Source organism: Nicotiana tabacum, chromosome 13 (genome assembly GCF_000715075.1).
Source record: "Nicotiana tabacum cultivar K326 chromosome 13, ASM71507v2, whole genome shotgun sequence".
Classification (NCBI taxonomy): domain Eukaryota; kingdom Viridiplantae; phylum Streptophyta; class Magnoliopsida; order Solanales; family Solanaceae; genus Nicotiana; species Nicotiana tabacum.
Window position 1 is genome coordinate 59234531 of NC_134092.1, and position 24048 is coordinate 59258578.

Here is a 24048-nt window from a genome sequence, read left to right on the forward strand (position 1 = left end):
AGATCCTATTTCAAACGCATGCTGCTACCAAACTATAACGACTTATGAGGTGATCTACTTAATTAAACCCCATTGCGTTTGGTTTCTAAAGCTTAAAACCGTTCGTCATTTGGACATTCCTACAAGAAGTTATGTTCAAAAACCCAAAGGTTGGCATGTAGCTCGCTACAGAGCTAGCGAGGCCAGGTCTGTAGCACGCTAGACCAGGCTATATCCCTCGCGAGGCCAGGTCTGTAGCATGCTAGACTAGGCTATATCCCTCGCGAGGCCAGGTCTGTAGCTCGCTACAGAGCTCGCGAGGCCAGGTCTATAGCTCGCTATGGAGCTCGCGAGGCTAGGTTTGTAGCCAGATCCAGAATTTTAGAGTATCCATTTTCCTATGTTTTAAACTCGACCCTATTCCGTTAAAACATCTACCTTGGACCATTTTGAACACATTTTCTAATATTTTGAGAGTGAGAGAGAGATTCCTAGAGGGAGAAGTGAATATTCATCAAAATTGCTCTTCAACTCTCACTTAAAACCTTGAAGATTATCAAGAGAGGCACCTAGGTCTTCTTCCTAAGAGGTAAGATTCTACACCCTAACCCTCAATTTCAAATTTTTTCTAGAATTGGGTAATTAGCAAGATAAATTTTGGGCATAAGAGTTGTTTATTTTACATGCATGTGTTATCAAAGGGTGTAGGAAGATTTTTGAGCTAAAAATGGTAAAGATTGGGTTGTGGGATGATGGAATCCTCCATAAAAGGACCTTGAAAACTTGATGTACACCTAGTATTTGATAATATGCTCAAATAAGCTAAAACCATGTTCATCTTCCTAATTATGGTTTACTTTTGTTATGTTTCTAAATAGATTGAAGTTGCTAGAATTTTTGGAACGTCGTAGTAATTTAAGGAAAGCTCAAAACAAGGTATGTTGGCTAAACTTTCTCTCTTGGAATCGAACTCCATAATGTTCCCGTGAGTTTCAAAGTATGGGTTGCGTATTAAAATGTTGTTGCTTTGAATCGTATTTCAAATGAAAACTAGATACCAAATTGTGTGAGAAAATCTCAATATTCTTAAGACTCAAAATTGCTCATATGCATACCTAAAGTCTGGAATGGAAATGTATTATTGTTGATAACCTATAAAGGTGGTTGAAAATGAAATAAGTGAATTAGGGATATAAAGCGTGGCCAACGTGCCAATACTGAAAGTTATACTTGTGGCCAATGATACCAATGAAATAAAATAATGTGAGAAAGATTATAAAATGAGCTTTGACTCAACTATTCCAAAATTGACTTCGATAATGTAATTGGCTAAAGCTTATGAACTCAAGTGATGCCCATATGTGGCTGTTTTAGCTAATGTTATGCTTTGTAAGTATTTTTCAATGTGTTTTGCATTCTTACATATTCGTGAGTGGAAGTTGTGTATGAATTTAACTTGTGCTTCGATTGCCAATTATTTTACTCCATTTATTGGAAAGGAATCTATTGTGTTTAAGCCTTCATTACTAATTAACTTAAAGTTGTGATTTTCGGAATATTCTACTTGTTGATAATTATGATGATCTATGAAAGGGAAGAAATGAAAGTGTGGAATATGAAATACGGCCATTGCGCCATGAATAAAGAATCTTATGTATGGCCAAGAGAGCCAATGAAATAATAATGTTGTAAGTGGTTGAAAGTACGGATTAAGTGATATGTGGTGTGAAAGGTTATGAGATATACGTATTTGTACTTTTGTTTCCAATGTGTTATGAAATTCTGCGGACGGTCTATGAAACGCATAGGTATATTGTGCTATGAAATCCTGTGGACGGTCTATGAAACGCATAGGTATATTGTGATATGAAATCCTGTGGACGGTCTATGAAACGCATAGGTATATTGTGATATGAAATCCTGTGGACGGTCTATGAAACGCATAGGTATATTGTGTTATTAAATCTTGTGGACGGTCTATGAAACGCATAGGTATATTGTGTTATGAATTCCTGTGGACGGTCTATGAAACGCATAGGTATATTGTGATCTGAAATCCCGTGGACGGTCTATGAAACGTATAGGGATGTTGTGTTATGAAATCTTGTGGACTGTTTATGAAACGCATAGGTGCATTGTGTATGAGAAGTATAGGTGTACGGTATGAATAAACACTATGGACGTTCTATGAAACACATAAGTGTATAATATGATATGTGAATATTAAGGATGGTTTAATGAGACACATTATTAATGCAGACAATAGGTGCCACTTTTATTGTCCTTGTTTGTACAGGTTGTTTCAATTACATTATATTATGTGTTTCGCGTATAGATCATATGGGCATTCTATTTTGAAAGAGGATTTCTAGCTATACATACTAGTGCTATTCGACAGTACTAACGTCCCTTTTGCCGGGGGCGCTACATCTTTAATAGATGCAGGTGGTTCTACAGCATGCGACATTGATCAGTGATAACAGTACACTCTTTCAGCTGATTTGGTAAGCCCCACTTAATTTCGGGGTCATGTATCTTTTGTTTCTCATGTACTGTATTTTGAGTTATAGCCGGGGCCTTGTTGCCGGCATTTCCATATTACTCTTCTATTGTTCTTAGAGGCTCCGTAGACAGGTTGTGGGTTGTAGTTGATATTGGGGAATTGAACTAGAAATGTTGGTATTTGGAAATCATGTTTTTCATTAATTCTATAAACTCGTAATATTTTGGAAATTATGAATGAAGCTGCTAATGGGAAAGAAAAGGAAGTTTTTAATAAAATCTTTTCAGTATTTGATTAATGGAGTACATCTCCTCTTTATTCATGGAAGAGTTTGGGTAGAAGGAAATCTCACAGGCTTGCTTGGCCGGGTTCTGTCGGTTGAGCGCCGGTCGCGCTCCTCGAGTTTGGGGCGTGATAGATATCCGGACTGGCTAGCCAATGTAGTAGTAGTTCCTAAGAAGAACAATAAATCTCGCATGTGTGTAGACTATAAAGACCTTAATAAGGCGTGCCCAAAAGACTTGTTCCCACAGCCAAATATCGATCAAATAATTGATGCCACTGCCGGGCATGAGTTAATGAGTTTCCTCCATGCTTATTCGGGGTATAACCAAATCAAGATGAACCCGGAAGATCAGGAAAAGACTTCGTTTATAACAAATTTCGGTACATATTATTATAATGTGATGCCCTTCGGGTTGAAAAACGCCGGAGCCACTTATTAACGGCTCGTAAATAAGATGTTTGAAAAGCAAATAGAAAAAACCATGGAAGTTTATATAGACGATATGCTCGTTAAGTCTTTGAATACAGGTGACCACCTTAAGCATTTGCAAGAAACATTCAACATCCTGAGGAAGCATAACATGAAACTTAATCCCGAGAAATGCGCGTTCGGGGTCAGTTCTAGTAAGTTTCTAGGATTTCTGGTCTCACAAAGGGGAATTGAGGTAAACCCCTACAAAATCAAGGCCATAGAGGATATCCCGGATCAATTGTCGAACGTAAAGGAAGTCCAAAGGCTCACAGGAAGATTAGCAGCTTTGAGCAGGTTCATTTCCCGGTCGTCGGAAAAATGTCATCGCTTCTTCACACTGCTCAAAAAAAAAAATAATTTCGAATGGACACCGGAGTGCCAGCAGGCTCTGAAGGACCTAAAGAAGTACTTATCAAGCCCTTCATTGCTCTCAAAACCAAAAGAAGGTAAAACATTGCTACTCTACCTCGCGGTTTCAGAAGTTGCGGTAAGTGCGGTTTTAGTCCGGGAGGATAAAGGTACGCAATTTCCCATTTATTACATTAGTAAAATTTTAACGGGAGCAGAAACTCGCTACCCGCATTTGGAAAAACTGGCCTTAGCTCTCGTAGTCGCCGCTCGGAAGCTAAGGCCCTACTTCCAATGCCACCCGATAGCTGTGGTGACTACTTTCCCTTTGCGGAACATCCTCCATAAACCCGAGCTCTTGGGCAGATGGGCCAAATGGGTCGTCAAAATGAGTGAGTTCGACATAGAATATAAACCAAGGACTGTAATTAAGTCGCAAGTCTTGGCTGACTTCGTGGCCGGTTTTGGTCAGGGATTACTGCCTCTGGAAACCAAGGCGGCAGTAATGGTGTCAGAATCAACATCAGGGGTTTGGACCTTATTTACGGATGGAGATTCTAATGTAAAAGGGTCCGGACTCGGAATAGTCTTAATCACGCCTTCGGGGGAAACCTTAAGGCAAACTATCAAAACGATCCCTTTAACTAACAATGAAGTAGAGTATGAAGATTTGATTGCAGGGCTCGAATTGGCTCGGGGACTTGATTCCGAGGTTATTGAAATCAAATGTGACTCGCAGCTGGTAGTAAATCAGGTCTACGAGATCTTTGATACCAAAAAGAACGTATGCAACAATACGTGGTAAAGGTCTAGGCTCTTTTGGCACATTTTCGGGAGTGGTCAATTACTCATATACCGAGGGAGGATAATACAGAAGCAGACGCATTAACAAACTTAGGATCATTGATGGAAATAAAGGGATCAGAGTCCGGGACAGTAGTGCAAATGATGAACTTAGTCTTGGATACAGATGGTTACTATGAGGTAAATTCGACTAGTCTAGTCTGGGACAGGAGAAGTGAAATAATCGACTATCTCGAGCACGGGAAGTTTCCCGAAGACCCCAAATCATCACGGGCGTTACGCGCCAAAGCTGCACGTTATAGCTTCAAGAGAGGTCAATTGTATAGAAAATCCTTCTAAGGCCCACTGGCCCGGTGCTTAGGAGCGTCAGAAGCTAATTATGTCATGAGAGAAGTCCACGAAGGAATATGCGCAAATACTCATAGAAACCCTCACATAAAAGGGATAATGCTCAAAACCAAAGTGCTTTGAGAAAAATGCATCCCAGACTACACGTAGTAAAGCGTGAACAGAAAAACGTGTGCAGAATTCTTAAGCAAATGCAAAGGTTAAAGACTTGCATGGATATTCAAACAAAAGTAAAACTCAAACAATACTTGAGCAAAAATATGTCTTTATTTACAAGAACGTGCCAAAACGGCAAAAGTACAAAATGGGAAAAAGAAAAGAAAAGCTAAACTACAGTGTCTCTGGAACTAGGAGGAAGAGAAGTGTCCGTATACCTGGGAGAAGTAGGTGGGTCCACCGATGGCTTGACGTTTTCCCCAGTCTGGTTTTCAGCATCGTCTCTCTCTGATTCCTCTTCAGTTCCCGAAAACTTAGAACTGAAGCCAGAAGAACCAGGAGCATCAGACTGCGCCGGGAATCCATTTTTGGCAGCCAACTCAAGCTCTTGGCCTCTTTCAAGGTTTTTCTCCTCATGTTTTACATGGCATAAGTTTTTTCGACAATGAGGGAAGCTGCTCGACGCTTACGTTCTTCTTTGAGTTGGGTAACCTCGGCAGAAAGGCTTTCCCAAGCAACCTTAATAGATCTAAGGCTAACATCAAGGTCACGGATGGTAGAACTAAAGAGCCTGTTATGCTCGATAGTTTTCTTGTACTTCTCTTCCAACTGGGCATGTTTCGCCCTCACAGCAGCACGCTCTTCAATTTTGGAGTTCAAGGCCACCTCTAAGTCAGTCACTTTTTCGGCAGTAGTAGCCTCGCGCTCGGTTGCAGCAAGAATGATGTCTTGGACTTCAGCCCATTTGGCCTTGGCTTCATCAAATATAACCCTCAGCGGGATAATTTCTTGGCTAAGGGCTACCACTTCTTGCTCACTTTGCTGCAAACGAGCCTCCAAAACAACAGCCTCAGTAGCTTTCGTTTCCAGTTCCGAGCGGCGGAGAATAGTTTGGTCCCGTTCCACCAAAAGTTGATTCCGTTCAGAAGTAAGTTCCTACTTCTCACGAATCAACCTATGAAGGCCCTCAGAAGCAAGAAAGTTGTCCTACAAAACAAGAAGAAGTAAAATCTAGAATATATTCATACAAAAGTAGAAGAAATAACAAAGGAAGAAAGGAACGCACCGCTGCGGCATTATGCATGGCATTGTTCAACAAACACTCCCCCGAGAGTGCTTGAATCTTTTCCCAATCTTTCTCTGAAGCCAAAGGCTTGTGATAGTTAGCAAGCTCCACTGGCCGGGAGAGCATGTTGCACCAGGTAGAGACTGAAAGGATAATAATCCTCCTCCTTTGTGGATCTTCGGAAGGGGCAGCATAATTTTGCCGCAAATTCCCATGAACTGGGGACTAGGGAAGAGGAACAACCTCTCCATGGTCAGGTACGGCCGGTGGAGATGATGTAGCAGTTGCTGGTGGTGGTGAACGGGGAGATGAAGCTGATGGAGTCGAAGGGTGAGAAGCAGTTGCATCAAATGCAGTGCTGGTGGATGTATGCTTGCCAACAGCAGGGATCCGGTACTCAGCCCCGCAGTACCGGACACATCACTTGGGGCCAAAAAATAGGAGTTGGCATTATCTACCAAATCAAATTCTCCCCAAAGTGCCGAGACATCGTCCTCGGTTGGTGTAACTATCTCAACAGGTCGAGCATCCTGTTGAGATGATGAGGATCGTCTCTCTCATCACTAGCTTCTTCTTCATCATCAATCATCACGGTGTCTATGACCGTCCCGGAAGGAGGACCAGTCACTATCACCACCGGAGATGACTCGGGGGCATCAGTCTTTGCCCTCTTATTCTTTTCCCCATCCATGGAGGAACATCTTCTCTTCTGTTGTTTATCCTCCGGCCGGGGACTCCGTAAAGAAGCGTTTGCGCCCGAAACAGGCCCGAAGATACCTATTCGAGTAAGTGCCTCCTGAAGCAGCCTCACTACATCAGCAGGATCAACTAAGACATCCTCATCAGGGACAACAACAGAGCCTGCAGGTAGACCTAATTTCGTGAACAAGTCAGAAGGGTTCGACTAAGTTATCCATATACAAAAAACAAATGGAAGCAAGGTAAGTTAAAATTACCATGATTTTTGGCCTTCCACCCATATTTAAGGGCCAGTTCTTTCTACAAGCGAGTTTCGGGCGTCGTGACGTCCAGGATCTTCTGAACCTACCGGTTCAAGCCTTCTACCCCAGTGGGATCCATCGAGTTTCTGAAACATGTGAAGGGTGAAGAGTCGATATGGCCATAGAAGAATATTTAGTGATAGAAAATATATTAAATAAAGATCTTGCGAGTGCGGTTCCAAGCGACCGGAAAGGATGAAGCCGTTGTCGGAATGATATTATTGGTGGCAACTACAACGAACTGTTCCATCCACCCACGGTCATTATCATCATCCATGCTAGTCAACAGAGCATGGTGACCACATTTGCAGAGGTTTATCATACCCCCACGGAAAATTTTGGGGGAGTAAAGATTCATCATACGAGCTAATGTTAGCTCTTCTCCAGTCTCCTGGCAAAAACGTCGAAGGCAGGCAACCGTCCTCCACACTGAAGGACTTACCTGTGCCAAACACACCTGGTAGCGAAGGCAAAACTCCGCAATCACGGAATCAAGCTCTCCACTGAAAGAAAATGCACCCAAAGTAAAGGGATACGTGTATAAGTATGTAAAACCTTCCTTGGGAAGGGTCACTCGCTCCGATAGATCAGGAGCAATGATATCCAACTCATGGCAGCGACAGTCTTACTTCACAACAGGAATACTGGAAGGACAAATGGAAGAATGGTACTTACTAACAGCCCATGTACGAGGGTTAGTAGTAGGAAAATTCTCTTCAAAGTCCTTTTCTGGTACTGAGTCTTTTTGGGATGATGTAACCCACCGTTGAAGGAGTAGAGTCCTCGGCTTTGTTCTTGTTCTTTGAAGAACCGGCACGCTTGGATGAAGAAGCCATTGAATAAGAAGAAGAAAAAGGTTTTTATTTGAAGAGAATTAGAGAAAGGATGAAGAACAAAGATGCAAATTAGAAGCTCGAGAAATTATGAAGTGCAAAGGAAAAGAATGGTGCGTATAAGTAAAAATTTGGCGGCTAAATTCATGGCCATAATTACCTCGACAATTGGCAAAAGCTGTGCTGAATCGTGGGATGACGCGTGTTCGGGATATTAAATGCGGAGAGACGTGCGTCTAATCAACCGTTAGAAGCCTTCAGAGGGAGTTATAGTAATTCACGCCAAAAGAGTATTTCTACCAACTTTCCGGTAACACAAAGTTATGTCACCGAAAAGAAGGGGGACTATCTGTATAGGGTGAAATATGATATGACACGTGGTCATCTAAAGGAAAGACACGTGGAACCCAAGACGGGGATAACCGAATACCGAACGCAGCCATTCCGCTTGTCACCGGAAGGGATAACGTTCATAAAAGTGTATTAAATGATCTGCGCCCGGTAGTATTTAATAATGAATATTCTGCAACATTAAGAGCGATGACCCGTTACAGAGAATTTGACATTTATGTTCACCGTTACATTTTCATCAATGACCCTCATAATTGACATTAAAGGAGGGCACAATCCTAGGACCTCCTTTCCTAGACACATCTATAAATAGCGAGCCCAATTATCATTGTAAAGGACACGAATTTTCTAGCTAAACTTACACTACATTCTATACAAATCTTAGTACAATCTTACTTTCCCGCTTTTTGATCTCATCATTGCTGTGCCCGAAAACCTTGTTCCCAGAACTGTCATCTCTGCTGTTTCATCTACATTTTAAGGCTAAGTATTGTACATTTCTTCAATTATTGCATTATTTCAGGATCAAATTAGTTCACTTGTCTAGAAATCACGTATAAATTCAACGGTTCCATTTTACGGGTAAATAATAATTTCATGTTCAAGATATCACAATTTATATTATTGTCATGAATTTGACTTTTAGCGGAGATGTGAGCATTTCTGATTTTAGTCGAGCCTATCATATTCTTTCTTAATTTTGAAAAATCAATCGATTGTGGTTCCATGGACGTAATTCAACTTTCCAACGTGTATGAACGTACAATTGCGAAATCAATTTAGGTATGAAAAAGCACATGCATGATGGAAAATATGTTAAGAAATTCAGGTTAACCTTATCTTCACGCTCGATTCCAACGCGTTTCAGACATGAGCGAAATGTAAAACAGCCAACTGGATCATGTACTTTAGCATCAACCACTGCGCTTTTCTAAAAGATTCACCTGTACCACGCGCCTAACCTACGCGTGCGTTTCATCTCTTTCGCCTCCCAAACCTATTAGCGTGCGTGAAACAAATCAGGAAAAAAAAACAGAGGAGCGAAGTTTCCTTTAACACAGGATTTTTCGCAAAACCCCTTCAAACCCCTCCCTTTGATAACCCTAAAATTTTTCTCTCCTCTTTTCTTGCATTGTTATTCACGCAAGGTACTTTCCTCAGATTCCTCTGTTTTCCCCATGTTTTATTTGTTTCTTTTTTATTTGCTGTTAGTTGAGTGTGTTTGCTTTCAGATCTGTTACTCTTCTTCCCATATCGTGTTTGTTGATTATTTTTGTGAAATTTTATTAAATCTTAAATGTTTTTTTGGTGCTATATTTATTTTTGGTTTAAGTATTTTCTTGTTTGTGATGAGGTGTTAAGAGGGAACTTCCGGAGGTTGCTGGGTATTGTTTGTTTTCTTGTTGAATATGGGCAATGTGAGGAACTAGGACACCATTAATTTCAAAAATAGCAAAAATTCTTCTTTGCGTGGTGTTTTTTTTTTTTTTTGGGTTTTTGGGGTCAACGGTTTCATTATTTCTTGTTGGGTTAGCTGATTTTTCCATTAGTCCCATGTTAGTTTCGCATGTTCTTACTTGAATGTTGATGCATGTGCTGATTTTTGTGCGTGTGATCGTGGGTTTGTTGCCAGGAGAAGTATTAAAAATCTCGACGCCTTTGTCGTTTTCTATTTTCTTCTTTGTTCTTGTATTGATAGGGGGCAAGAGGGAGCAAGGTGGGGTAGTAGAAAGTGCGGTTAGTTTAAGCATGACTAAAATAATATCATGAAATGTATGGGGCAAAGAACCTGACAAAAGTATGGTGATTAAGGGAGGTCGTGAAAGGACGATTCCCCTCCAATGTTTTCTAAGAAAGAATGACAAAACAAGTAACATATGCAATAGTTTGAAGAGTGTGGAGTATGAATGGATGGGACCAGTCTTGAAGAGCATGGAGTAACAAATGGGTGGGTATGGACCAATCCTGAATCCAGAGGAGTAGCGGGGGAATTATTGGTGGTTTAGGACAATGGGAACTGTTCTTGTTATTCTCAATAAATCTTATGTCAATTCAGATAAAGCTAGTGTTGTCAAAGGCAAAAAGTGTTAACAAGCGCTCCAGGTCTATCAGGACTTTAAGCGCAAAATGCAATAAACATGTGGGCTTTAGTTAAAAAGATGCAACGAAGAAAAAAGCCAAAATATGTATTTAATACGAAAAAAGAGTAACAACTTCATTCATAATGGTATTTCGTAACAATTAATGTATCTTTTTGCGAATCATATTTATTGTTTAGTATATATCCAAGATGGAACTTATGGGCGATGAGGTGCACGCCTTAGGTGCCTTGCCTACATTGGAGCGCAACCTAAGTGAGGCGAAGCGCCTGCCTTGAGTTTCTCTGAGGTTCAAGGCTAAACGCTCCTTATATGAGCCTTTGACAACACCATAGCGACCAAGATGTTGAGTGGATTCTCCTAGCTTTCGAAGATTGTAGATCTAAAAACACAACACTATGGGCAGAGTTGTAGGAGGCAAGACGTAAGTGGTGGCAAGCTTGGATGATAGTTTCTCAACTTAGTTTTCTACTCCTATGACAGGTTTGGATATCACGTGAGTGATAGGGGGCACATTAACACCATTAGGGTTTTGAATGAAAGGATGGGAAGTAGAGCAGTGTGGGGGGCAATGGAGTTCTCGGAGTTAATCAATAAATATTTTCTTATTGACCTTCCTCTGAAAAGACTGTATTTACTTGGGCAGGGTCAGTTGATTCAACTTCTAAATCAAGACTTGACAAATTCTTAGCGTTTATTACATAAAGGAATTGGTTCTGAAAGTGTTGCAAGTCATATTTCCATGGTGATTTTTGATCACTCGTCAGTCATGCTAGATATGAAGGAATGCACGACCCCCTTTATATTTGAGAATGTATGGTTGAAAGCTACAAACTGTGGAAATAAGGTCTTTGATAGGTGGAGAGTGGAGATGCTAGAAAGTTAAAAGTAGATCATCATTCCAGTTGGCAAAGAAGCTCATATACTACAACTGGACATAAGCATGTGGAATAAGGAGGCTCTTGGAAGGGTAGAAGTATAGATGAAGGAACTTAACGGGAAGGTGGGAGAGCTAAAGGGAAGGGGGTTATAGTACAGGGTAAAAGAAAGGGAAGAGGACATAACTTTCTTGGCAATAGCATAGGAGAATAGCGGCAATGAAAATCGAGTGCCTTATGGAGGATGAAAACTCAAACACAAAAAATTTTCATAGGATAGCAAGGATAAATAGGAGAAGTAAGGTCATACAATATGAGTATGTGAATGGCATGGGTTATAAAGGCGAGGAGGCGTGAGGGACAATTATTGGATTTTATGAATTCCTGTATACACATGGAAACGAGTGGTTAGAGAGAGAAAAGAAAAGAGGTGAGGGAGGTGTTATAGAGTTGTGCAGAAGATAAGGCACCATGCTCCAATGAATTTACCTTGGTTTTGTTTCAATCTATGTTGCTCGTTCTCTTCGAAAATGTCACCGAGTGCGTGTCAGTTTCTCCAAAAGTAGTGTATTTTTGGAGAATCCAACACGGGTGCGGCAATATTTCGGAGAGTCCCCGCGACATAGGTTTCAATAATGCCGGAACATGATCAATGAAGATTTATTGGATACTATTGCTGCTTAGCAACAGAGGAGTCTATTGTGCCAGAAGGGAGGAGCTTTGTGTATCATATACTACATGCTTATTAATCTAGTGAGAAGCATCTAATATATAATTTTTAAGGTGCTTTCCAACAGTTTATCACTTATGAAGATGGTGGACAAGACAATGTCTACATTCTAAAATGCGTTTGTTGAAGGCAAATTCTTGGTGCGAAAATAGGTGCAAATGAAGTGGTTGATTGTATAAGTAAGAAAGGTGAGCCAGGGTAAATTTCCAGGTAGACCTTCAAGAGCCTACAACCATGTAAATTGGGAGGTTGTGGATATTGTTATGATGAGGATAATACTTGGAGATAGGTGGGAGAGTGGATTAGGAAGTGTTATCAAAGGCACGCTTAAGCCTTGAAGCAAGGCTCACAACATGTTGAGCGCTTTGCCTCGCTTAAGGGGTGCTTCAGTATTGCCATCAAGGCTCTAAGGCATATTTTTCCTTGCCAATGAGTGTAATCGTGAAGAGGCGACACTAAATAATTGATATTTCACTTTATCGTAAATTTTCTGTAATTTCTTTGTCCATATATTTGGTATTCATGCTTATAGATATTAGTCTTTGACTACACGTACATATTTGTGGTTTTTCTTTCTTCATTAATTTGCGTTTTGCGCTTAAAGCCCAACAAACCTTAGAGAGGTTTTGCGCTTTTTGCCTTTGATAACACTTAGGTTTTGCATACAGACAATTAGATACTCGATCCTCGGGAATGTTTGTGCAGACTTTTAGGGAATTCGAGGGGTCTTAGACAAGAGACCCTTTATCAACCATGTTTCTTTGTTTCGGTAATGAAAACTTAACAAGATGATGGATAGGACGGCCGTCGGAGGCAACATGAGGGGTTTTGTTGTGCTTGTCTGGGGAAAAACATCGTAAAAATCTCACATCTCCTATTTTCTACATATTCGAGGCCCACATTATTTAAGAAAATCAATTTTTGTCGAGGTTGAGTTAGGCCTGAGGTCATCTTCTTATGATGGTACCAAAGTCTAGCCTTGGACGTGCGCTAGGTGTTGAAGCCCGGTGACTGGCACGCTCAGAACATTTTCATGTGGTTTTGAGTGGTGTTAGAACTCAAGATCTACCTTAGGAATTCGAGATCATGCCAATGGAAGAGGTGGACAATTGGGTTGCCGTTGATTACAGCAAACCAAAATCAAGAATCATAGAACCTGGTCATTAAAAGAGCTGAGAAGATGTTAACAGGGTGGCAAAAAAGATACTTGTCAAAAGGAAGTACTAATAAAAACACACACTATTGATACTTCATAAAACACATACTATTGATCATCTACGCATACTATGTCATTGTTACAGCACTAGCTAGTGTAACTGCTTCATATGAACTTATGGGATGCAACAGATAGGTTTAGGAAGCACCATCTTGGCTGCTAGGAGGTGGTCATTTGGGTAAAGCACCTTAAAGTGTTTAACATAGCGTTGCTGGAAATTATTTGTGGAGCTTCAGAACCGAGGAGAGGGCTCTATGGAGGGAAATGCTAGTAGCAATATGAAACCTTCGACAGGGGATGGAGAACTAGGAACATCTCTTTATTTTTCGGCTGTGGTCTTTGAAGGAACATCATAGGGGAATGGGGCGCCTTCAGTGACAACATTTCATTTCGGGTAGGAGATAAAACATAATTAATTTCAGGGTGGGTTCAGAGAGAATGTGTTGAAGTCCATGTTACATAATACTGTGTTTTGATAAGTCAAAATACAACAACCACCACCCTGTGCAATCCCACCCCAGTGCAATCCCACACAGTGGGGTCCGGTCAAAATGAGGATGGAGCTCTGTGGAACATGAGATTCAGGAGGAGCTTGCACGGCTGGAAAGTGTAACTAAATTTCAAAGTCTGGTGGAGCATAATATTTTACACACTAGCCGCGATTCGTGGAGGTGGGTTAAGCAGAGATGGAATGTTTACTGTTAAGTCATAGATTCCCATAAGCTGTTGGTGGAAGAGGAAGCCAGTTTCTCCCATTCACCAGCTTGGATACTAGAGTGCCTAAAAAGATTTGCTTTGCTTGGGTGGTAGCAAGGGGTGCCACCCTGGCAGCTGAGAATCTGAGAACAAGGAGAATTGCATATGCAGTGTTCTATGTGTAAATGCTCAGGTGAAGATATGAACCACCTCATATTGCATTATGTGGCAATGCGACTGTGGTGAGAAGTGTTAAATTAGTTTAGTCCACATTGGACGATGCTAGATACAGTAACCTAGATGCTACATAGTTGGGCCCACAAAAGAAGAGAAGACACTACTTTTGTTGTTCTCTACAAAGAGGAATATGAGAGCCTATTTTTAATGGGGTAGAATCTGACTTTATGCATATACAGAATAACCTCCTTTTCTAGGTTTTTTAGGTGCATCCACGAGGTTCCACTTTGTATAGAAGACTGGGTGCGCTTTGTCGAGAACCATAATCTTTTGTGTAGATTTTTTATTTTTTGATATAATTTTTTTGTATACGGGGTGTTTCCCATGTTCAATAATATTAATTTTTACCCTATCCCATAAGAAAAGGGATATGAGGAAGGTGTGGAAGAATATCTGGAGCAGTAAGGCGCTGAAGATAGTAGCATTCTTTACTTGGAGCAGTGAGGGATACAATTTTAACAGCCGATAACTTAATGAAGAGGAAATGAATTGTAATGAGTTGCTATTACTTGTGCAAGGAATAGAACGAGAATAGAAACCACCTGCTGTTGCATACCAAATTTACAGGACAGATATTGACCATAGTATTCTCGTTGTTCATCTCGGGGTTATTATCGGAGACAGTGGATGAAGCAATGACGAAATGAGGCTACAGAAGATTGGGAGTGAAAGGAAAACAGCTTGGGGAATAGCACCATTATATCTATTTTTTGGACTATCTAGAGATATAGATTTAAGGTTTTTTCTTAGTAGGGTGATAGATATAAGAAATATCTGAAGGTCATTTCATTCTGTTCATACTAATGGTGAAAAGAGAATTTCCAGTTGCTAGATAGTTTGGTTGATTTGATAAATGGCTGATATATGTAAAGAAAAAAAAGGTTTTGGTGTAAACAAATGAACCCATTTTGTATGAATTAGTTTGTTTTATGTATCGAACGAACATTTTCTTGTTTGCAAGTTTAAATAACACTCAAAAGGATAGGGGAAACTGGAAAAGCGTGCCAATATGCTAACATAATGATACACAGCATTTTATTTGAATTTACCTTTCTGAGTGCATTCAGCCAACTGATTTCAGTTTCCCATCTAGTGAAATTTGGGAAAGTAATTGTGTTGCACTTCTGCAGCTTCATTATATTTATCTTCTGCTCTTAGCAAAACTCATAGAAGTTCCTCTTGTTTGCTCATTTGTGAAAATCATTTATGATCCTTCTCAATGCAATATAACATGTTGTGTTTGGTATGAGTAGTCCGTAAAATTTTAACTTTGCTGCGACATTGTGTGTTTGTGTTTCTGTTGAAATTCTGAATCTTTGTATACGTCTTGTCAAAATTTTGATCATGGAATTTGAAGTGCCTGTTCCTAAGATGTTCACAAGGGTAATCAATATTTCACGAAACTGTTTATAGCTTATTTTAGAGGCCTGAGCTGCAGAGATGCATCATCAGTTATGCATCTTAACATCTGATTGTGTCAGGGAGGGGTTGCTGCTGCTACATTCTTGTTTGGCTTTCTTTCGTAGATTTCTGGAGGTGAGAATTTCCACTTAATCTTATTGCTTAAGTTATCTACCTTGTCCCACCTCAGCAAGATAAACTGCATTAAAATAAGGTTGTATTTTTGTTTTGGGATCTGTAGATTGCTCGTTAAAATCCTATACAGACCTCCGGGGTACTTGGGTAAGATATCTAGAGCTATTCCTCTTTTAAAAGAATAGTCACAGTAATTCCTGAATTTACTCTTCAATTCTTGTTTTGGGATCTGTAGGTTGCTCGTTAAAATCCTATCCAGACCTCTGTGGTACTTAGGTAAGATATCTAGAGCTATTCTTCTTTTAAAAGAATAGTCACAGTAATTCCCATATTTACTCTTCAATTCTTGGTTCCCTTCTTTCTGTGGCAGGATGTACTTTAACAATTCTTAGCTCAAGGCTTGCAGTCTTAACCATGGGAAGGTGGGGAACCAGATCTTTTGACCTGCATCCAATTTAACTTCCCATTCTGATTTCCTTTTCACTCATTTCGAAGTGGATAGCGCTCTAGGTTTCAGCGTGAATGCTTTAAATTTGTGATGTTCTATATGATTTAAGTATAACTTCAGATGCTCTATAAGACTGAATTGAGGATGAAACTTCTCCAAAAACCACGTATGTTAAAGTTGTTTGCTCTAATATCTGAGTTACTGTACTTGTAAAAAAAGTGATAATGATAACTGGATAAAACTAAGAAATAATGCTCAATAGATGAAGGGATTTGTTAGATAAAGAGAAGTTTCTGTTAGTTGAGATGACTTTCTTACTGATGTTATATTAAGGGTTGGCATGATTATGAGCATAGTTTGATTGTGAATATCTTTGCCTTTGCTGGGGTTTTCAACTATCCTGTAAAGGTACTATTTTTCTACCAGATGACCTATAAAACTTGGTGTCCATCATGATAAACATGACGGGGTGCGATTAACATTCTTGGGGTCACATCAACCTATTTTTAATGGAACATTGAAGTCCCATTTCAGTCAAATTGTCTCTATACATTTGCATGTTTGTCTAAAACACTTATGGATGTGACACCAACATAGATCCAATGTTTTATTACAAGAACTGGATTTCCTTACATTTTTCCGATCACAATGTTTTTATTAACTTGAACAACAGCCGTTATGCAGTTGTTACGAACTGGATGAACAATATGCTATAATGGAACACATTAGATCTAACTAGGTCGTGAATGTTAAAGCAGGTTCTGCATGGATTAGACGATCGATAAACCGATAAGGAGAGTAAAGAAGTATGAAATTGTGGCCTATAGTAGCAGTAAAACAAACCATAGCTGCATAGGACACTTCATAGGCTTTTGCTATTGTTCCAGGCACAAGTTTGTGTGGCCTGGTTATCTGGAACCCAGAAATGAAGAGACAGAGAAAGGCGGCTTCTTTTGGTGTAGTTTTGTCTTTGAGAGTAAAACTGCCTAGGAAATTGCCAATGGTATGAAATCTGTATGAATAATAGAAGGAGAGATTTATCCCTTATTTTTCGATAGATTCTTTATTAAGATGGGAAAGAGATGGCTTTGTCTGTTGCCATAGAAATAGAATTCTTCTATTTGTCTGATGCTATGCCTGTAGCTCTTGGAAACTTCCAAAGGAAGATGGTATTTTGTCTCTCTTTGTGAAACAAATGAACATTGACATCTAATGTACGATAAACAGGAGTTTACCCACTGTCACTTTGTGAACGATAGTAAACATTGTTAGACTTATTATTTTGCTTCATTACCTTTTGGGGGTCAACCTGCTAAGGGAAAGTGCTAAAAATTTATATGACCAAAGATGTGACACTATAAGATTCTTCTCCGATGTCGATGTGAGTAGTTTTAAATAATTGATAGAATAAACTTCGACTCCCTTTTAAGCTCACAAGTTTAAAGTGTCGTGCAGTTTTGACTTCACTTTGAAAAGGGATGAAATGTCAGTTACCGTTAAAAAAAAAAGGCATGAAATGTCAGTTATTGGCACTCACAACCAAATGAAAATATATATTTTCCTGACTCACTTATGGTACAGATGTGATAAGCACCAAATCATAGCAAATTGTTTTAACCTAAGGCATCTATGGTGGACTCTCATAGACTCATATGGAAGTTCATTTATATGGATGTCATGAGCAAGGATAGGCTTCAGTGTCTGAGATCTACTTTAAATGCAAGAATGGAAAATCGATACAAATCTTTGTGTCATATCTTTTGGTCAGATCCACTCATTTTTTCTGTTTCGCCACTGCTGTAGATACTCTGTATGCTATCTCATATGTTTTTTATATCCAGTTTTCGGTGTTCTTAGTGCTTCGTCCAGTGAGAAAAGAACTACAGAGAAATTCAAGTTTAGAGGCACTCCAAGAAGTCCTGAAATCTGGCCCAGGGAAAGATCTTTCAGAGTTTTACCAGGACAAGGAAGGGAAGCAATTGATCTTATCCAAGTGCAAAATGTCTGAGCAACTCCCAAAGTTGAGTAAAAAGCAATTTAAGACTCAAGAGCAAAAAAGAGCATCTTCAAGTCCCAAGCATCATTCTTCTAGAAAGCAGCACAGGAAAGGGGAAAACCCTCTCCGAATCCCACCAGTTACGGAGCCGTGTGAAGATGTGAATTGTTCAAATTCATGGATCTGCAAAAATGCTGCATGCCGGGCCACTATTTCGATAGATGACACTTTTTGCAAAAGGTGCTCTTGTTGCATTTGTCACTTATTTGATGACAACAAGGATCCTAGTCTTTGGTTGGAGTGCACATCTGAATCTGGTCAGGGGGGCTCGTGTGGCTTGACTTGCCACATTGAGTGTGCCCTCCAACGTGAGAAGGTGGGAGTTGTTGATCTAGGACAACTGATGCAGCTAGATGGGAGCTATTGTTGTGCTTCTTGTGGTAAAGTCTCAGGAATTCTTGGGTAAGTTTCCTTTAGAGAAGTATAATATTTTTTCACTTTTCAATGTGTGTGTGATAGAGGACTTATTCCCTTGTCAAAAGATTGTGCGGAAGGATAAGTCTTAAAGCTATCTCCTTCTGAATTCTTTTATAAGCTTCCTGCTACCAAGTGTCACTTTACAGTGTTGAAGGTGTTAATTGTTTCTTCTCTGTTCAATCTTGATTAGTTATTTAAGTATTAAAGGTAGTACTGTTATTGAATTCTTTTGGGTTGATTAGAATCGTTAATAGCTCATTTTTGACTAACAGCATGTTAACCTTAAGAAACGTTTCCACCTAGCGATGTATAGACTGTAGTTTGCAGAATGAGCAATCATTTTGAGTGAATTTTAGAGTGTCAAGCTCTATGGCATTTCCAAAAAGCTAGTAGATGTTAGAAATCCTCTTTATTGGCAACAACTGTACAGTAATAGCTGTCCACTTTTGGCCCTCCTGCATGAAGAGAAGCATCGGTTATCTCCTTGTGTATAATGCTATTAATCTCGTCGTGTTTGTTGAACCTTTTTCTCTTCCACTATGGAATTTGGTAGGTTTTGGAAGAAACAGCTTTGTGTAGCTAAGGATGCCTCGTCGTGTTGACATCCTCTGCTACAGAATATACTTGAGTTACAGGCTCCTGGACGGGACATCCAGATTTAAAGAGCTCCATGAAATTGTTAAAGAAGCCAAGGCCAAATTGGAGATGGAAGTGGGCCCAGTGAATGGAGTATCATCGAAGATGGCTCGGGGAATTGTTAGCAGACTTTCTATTGCCAGCGATATTCAGTCATTGTGCTCGATTGCCATTGAGAAAGCTGATGAATGGCTGGCAACAAAGACTAACAAACCTTCTAATTCCTCAGGTACCATTTCTTATTTTATTCTTCAGAGGTGGCACTGAATGTAGCAAGTTGAATCTAGAGTACTTTAGTAGTAATGCTTTCCTGTTGCTACTTCGTGCCAGAGGGTTCACTTCCTGCAGCGTGCAAATTCCTTTTTGATGAAGTGACATCAACTTCGGTTGTAATTGTTCTGATAGAAGTATCCGCTGAATCTTCTGAAGATGTCAAGGGCTACAAGCTCTGGTACTGCAAGGCCAGAGAAGACACTTATACACAAGAACCTGTTTGTGTCTTTCCAAGAACTCAGCGAAGGATTTTGATATCGAATTTACAGCCTTGCACAGAGTATTCTTTTCGGATAGTTTCCTATACAGACACCAGTGATGTGGGACACTCTGAGGCAAAGTGTTTCACAAAGAGTATTGAGATAATACACAGGAAGTCTAATTCAGTAGCAGGACACAAAAGGAAGGTGAATCAGGATACTGGAGGAAACTCTGGCTCCAAAGAGGGCTACTACACTGGAAAAGACATTGAGTTTGATTCTGGATTCAAGGTCCGAGACCTTGGTAAAATTCTAAGACTGGCATGGGCTCAACAGCAAGGATGTTTAGAGGGATTTTGTGGACCTTCATTTGCAAAATGCTGCGAGTCTTGTAGTACTGTTAAGCCTGAACCTGTACAGGAAGAGAGGAAGCCATCTACTTCTCGCCAGCTTGACTTAAATGTTGCTTCAGTACCCGATTTAAATGAAGAGTTAACCCCCTCGTCCAGAGATGAAGATAATGGCTGCACTTTAGGGCAGACTGTTGAAGCAGTTGATGACGCCACCTCTCATGACAATGAGAGGAATGGTCTTGCCGGATCACATGGTAGCGGAGATTCCCAGAACTGGAACCAGGGGAAGAATGGAGATGTGTCAGCTGTTGGTTCTCAGATGGAAGATTGTCGGAAGAGGGGAACTAGCAATAATCGTGAGACACATGACTCTGATAGTACCTTGGTCAATGGTTCACCTATCCGAATTCGTACAGGGGGCTTGGATGAGAACTTTGAATACTGTGTTAAGATCATCCGTTGGCTGGAATGTCAGGGTTTGATCGAGAAGGAGTTCAGGTTAAAGTTGCTTACTTGGTTTAGCTTGAGATCAACGGAGCAGGAGCGTAGGGTGGTAAATACCTTCATTCAAACACTAATTGATGATCCAGGTAGCTTGGCTGGTCAATTGGTTGATACCTTTTCAGAAATGATATCCAGCAAGAGGCCACCGAATGGTTTTTGTTGTAAGCTTTGGCATTAACTTGTGAAGCGCATAAAGGATCAAAAACTGGTACCTAGGTTCAAAATTGATTCAGACGATATTCTTCGCAGACCATCTTACTTGTCTGTACACTCATTTTTTTCTCTCTATATTTTGTAGTGAAATGATTCATTCATGTAGGGACAAACCTGTCCAGCTACAAGATTTGGGTTGTTATTCATGTGGGCAGTTCTTGACTTTTTCTCCATGGGGGGAGAATTAGATTGAATGAATTCACATTTGTAGGAAACAATGTCTCATTTCTCTTCCTTGATTGCATTTGAGGCATTGACTTTTGGTACTTAATCGGGATGCATATATAGCGACAAGCAACAAAAGATGAGCAATGATGGGTAGTTGTCTTCGGTATTTCGGCTTTTTAATCACATTCTTTTTGGCCATTTGGGGAATGCTTTGAACTAGTTAAAAAGTGCACAAATACCAAATTTTAGGGCCACTGTTTAAGGTGTACCTTAAGTTCAATTTTTTTTTTTTTGCAATTTTACCGACTTAGGACGTACGCACTAAAGCAGCACAATCAATGTCTGAAGTTACAAATTTTGTTTAAAGTTGGGAACTACAGATGAAAATGTCTTTAGGGCATATAAAAAATTAGCTGCACTTCAGACACATACATCTGAGTAGGGGTGTACAAATCGAACGAAAAAACCGTACCAAACCGAAAAGTCAAACCAAATCGATTAAAAAATCTGACTAGGTTTGGTTTAATTTAGTTTGGTATTGAGTAAAAGAACCCGAACCAAACCGACATATAAATATTTAATTTTTTTTATATAATTTTATGACTTTATATAGAATTTTATTTAAAAGATGTCTAGAAATATTTGAGATCCTCTGATGGGATATAATATTTAATAGAACTATAAAGTGCATTCATTTTTATTTACTTTAAATAATAAATTGTATCACTTTCTTATTATGTGTTATTGAAGCCAATCATCTCTTTGTTCTTTCATATTCATGTGTCAAGATTTATTATATGTTTTTCGAATTTGAAGTGGTATTTCGATAATCTAAAATTACATAGAACATATCATTATTTAGGTATCATATTGATTTTTATGTTTAATTATTAAATTTGGTTAACCCTGAAAGCGTACATCAACCAAAAAATATTGGTAGACGACTAAGAAAATAAACTATTATGTGTTACTAAAATAATTCTCCCATAAGATCACTTTAATAGATCATATGTTTGCTAGTTTTTTAATAATTTTTAGTAAACATATTCATTTATCAAAATTTTATTTATAACTTTAATAATGCAATATTGAAATAATATTCATGTACAAAAAAATCCGAAAAATCCGACAAAACCGAACCAATCCAAACCGATATAATTGGTTTGGTTTGATTTTAATAAAATCCGAACCAACCCGGTCCATGTACACCTCTACATCTGAGTTGTTGTAAAAATTGCATGGGGCGCCCTATTTGGTTGCCCCCATTTAACCTATACCCATATTTTTAAAATTATTTAACCTATACCCTAATTTTGACAACTTCAGATCCTGCGACCTATGCGCTCCTTTCTTCCTCCTCTTCTTTTCCTCTTCTTCTTCTTTTCTCTCTCAAACATGTTATCCTGTAAGTTACACATGTTATCGTTTCTGAAAATTGGACAAAGCGACAAATCAAGAAGAAAGAAAGACTCGCCACTGCCTCTCAAACATTAATACATCCCAACAGAAAGTACGTAAATAATAAAATAAGAGTTTATTGTCAAAACTCGAAGAAGCATCAACTGAAGTTTGGGACTGCAGGGACAAACTTCAGACAAATTCAGGTTAAATTTTACCTGAAGTTTGCAACTATCATGCCAGAAAAAAATATCTGAAGTTCAAATATAACAAGCAGGTTTTGTCTGAAGTTTGCACTACAAACTGAAGAACTTCAGACTAATTTGTCTGAAGTTTGCACTACAAACTGAAGAACTTCAGACTAATTTGTCTAAAATTTGCACCCCAACACAAAGTACGTAAATAATAAAACAAGAGTTTATTGTCAAAACTCGAAGAAGCATCAACTGAAGTTTGGGACTGCAGGGCCAAACTTCAGACATAACCAAGTTAAATTTTGTCTGAAGTTTGCAACTATCATGCCAGAAAAAATTATCTGAAGTTCAAATATAACAAGCTGATTTTGTCTGAAGTTTGCACTACAAACTAAAAAACTTCAGATTAATTTGTCTGAAATTTGCACTATGAACTGAAATTTTTTTGATTGCTTTTGCAAGTCAGGCCAAACTTCAGACGAAAATATCTGAAGTTTTACTTTGATAAGGTCACACTTCAGGCAAAAAATTCTGAAGTTCAAACTTCAGACATAAATTCTTGCTACTTCCGGATTGTGACCCAAAAACTGGATATAGATGAAAATCCCCCAATTGTAATTAATACATAGGGCGCCCTATTTGGTCGCCCCTATTTAACCTATACCCATATTTTTAAAATTATTTAACCTATACCCTAATTTTGACAACTTCAGATCCTACGACCTATGTGCTCCTTTCTTCCTCTTCTTCTTCTTCTTCTTCTTCTTCTTCTTCTTCTTCTTCTTCTTCTTCTTCTTCTTCTTCTTCTTCTTCTTCTTCTTCTTCTCTCTCTCAAGCATGTTATCCTGTAAGTTACACATGTTATTATTTCTGAAAATTGGATAAAGCGACAAATCAAGAAGAAAGAAAGACTCGCCACTGCCTCTCAAACATTAATACATCCCAACACAAAGTACGTAAATAATAAAACAAGAATTTATTGTCAAAACTCGATAAAGCATCAACTGAAGTTTGGGACTACAGGGACAAACTTCAGACATTACTAGGTTAAATTTTATCTGAAGTTTGCAACTATCATGCCAGGAAAAATTATCTGAAGTTCAAATATAACAAGCTGATTTTGTCTGAAGTTTGCACTACAAACTGAAGAACTTCAGACTAATTTGTTTGAAGTTTGCACTACAAACTAAAGAACTTCAGACTAATTTGTCTGAAGTTTGCACTACAAACTGAAGAACTTTAGACTAATTTATCTGGAATTTGCACCCAAACACAAAGTACGTAAATAATAAAACAAGAGTTTATTGTCAAAACTCGAAGAAGCATCAACTGAAGTTTAGGACTGCAGGGCCAAACTTCAGACATTACCAAGTTAAATTTTGTCTGAAGTTTGCAACTATCATGCCAGGAAAAATTATCTAAAGTTCAAATATAACAAGCTGATTTTGTCTAAAGTTTGCACTACAAACTGAAGAACTTCAGACTAATTTGTCTGAAGTTTGCACTACAAATTGAAGAACTTCAGACTAATTTGTCTGAAATTTGCACTACGAAGTAAAGATTTTTTGATTGCTTTTGCAAGTCAGGCCAAACTTCAGACGAAAATATCTGAAGTTTTACTTTGATAAGGTCACACTTCAGGCAAAAAAT

General features: G+C 39.1%; 1 protein-coding gene across 1 annotated transcript; it reads left to right on the top strand.

Moving 5' to 3' along the window:
• Positions 1–9157: 9157 nt before the first annotated feature.
• LOC107777324 (VIN3-like protein 1) lies at positions 9158–20853 on the top strand. The gene is given in 6 exon segments (XM_016597317.2): positions 9158–9294; positions 15416–15538; positions 17828–18444; positions 19013–19049; positions 19051–19324; positions 19426–20853. Coding segments are annotated over 5 exon segments (2202 nt in total). The 5' UTR covers positions 9158–9294; positions 15416–15442; the 3' UTR covers positions 20604–20853.
• Positions 20854–24048: the final 3195 nt, after the last annotated feature.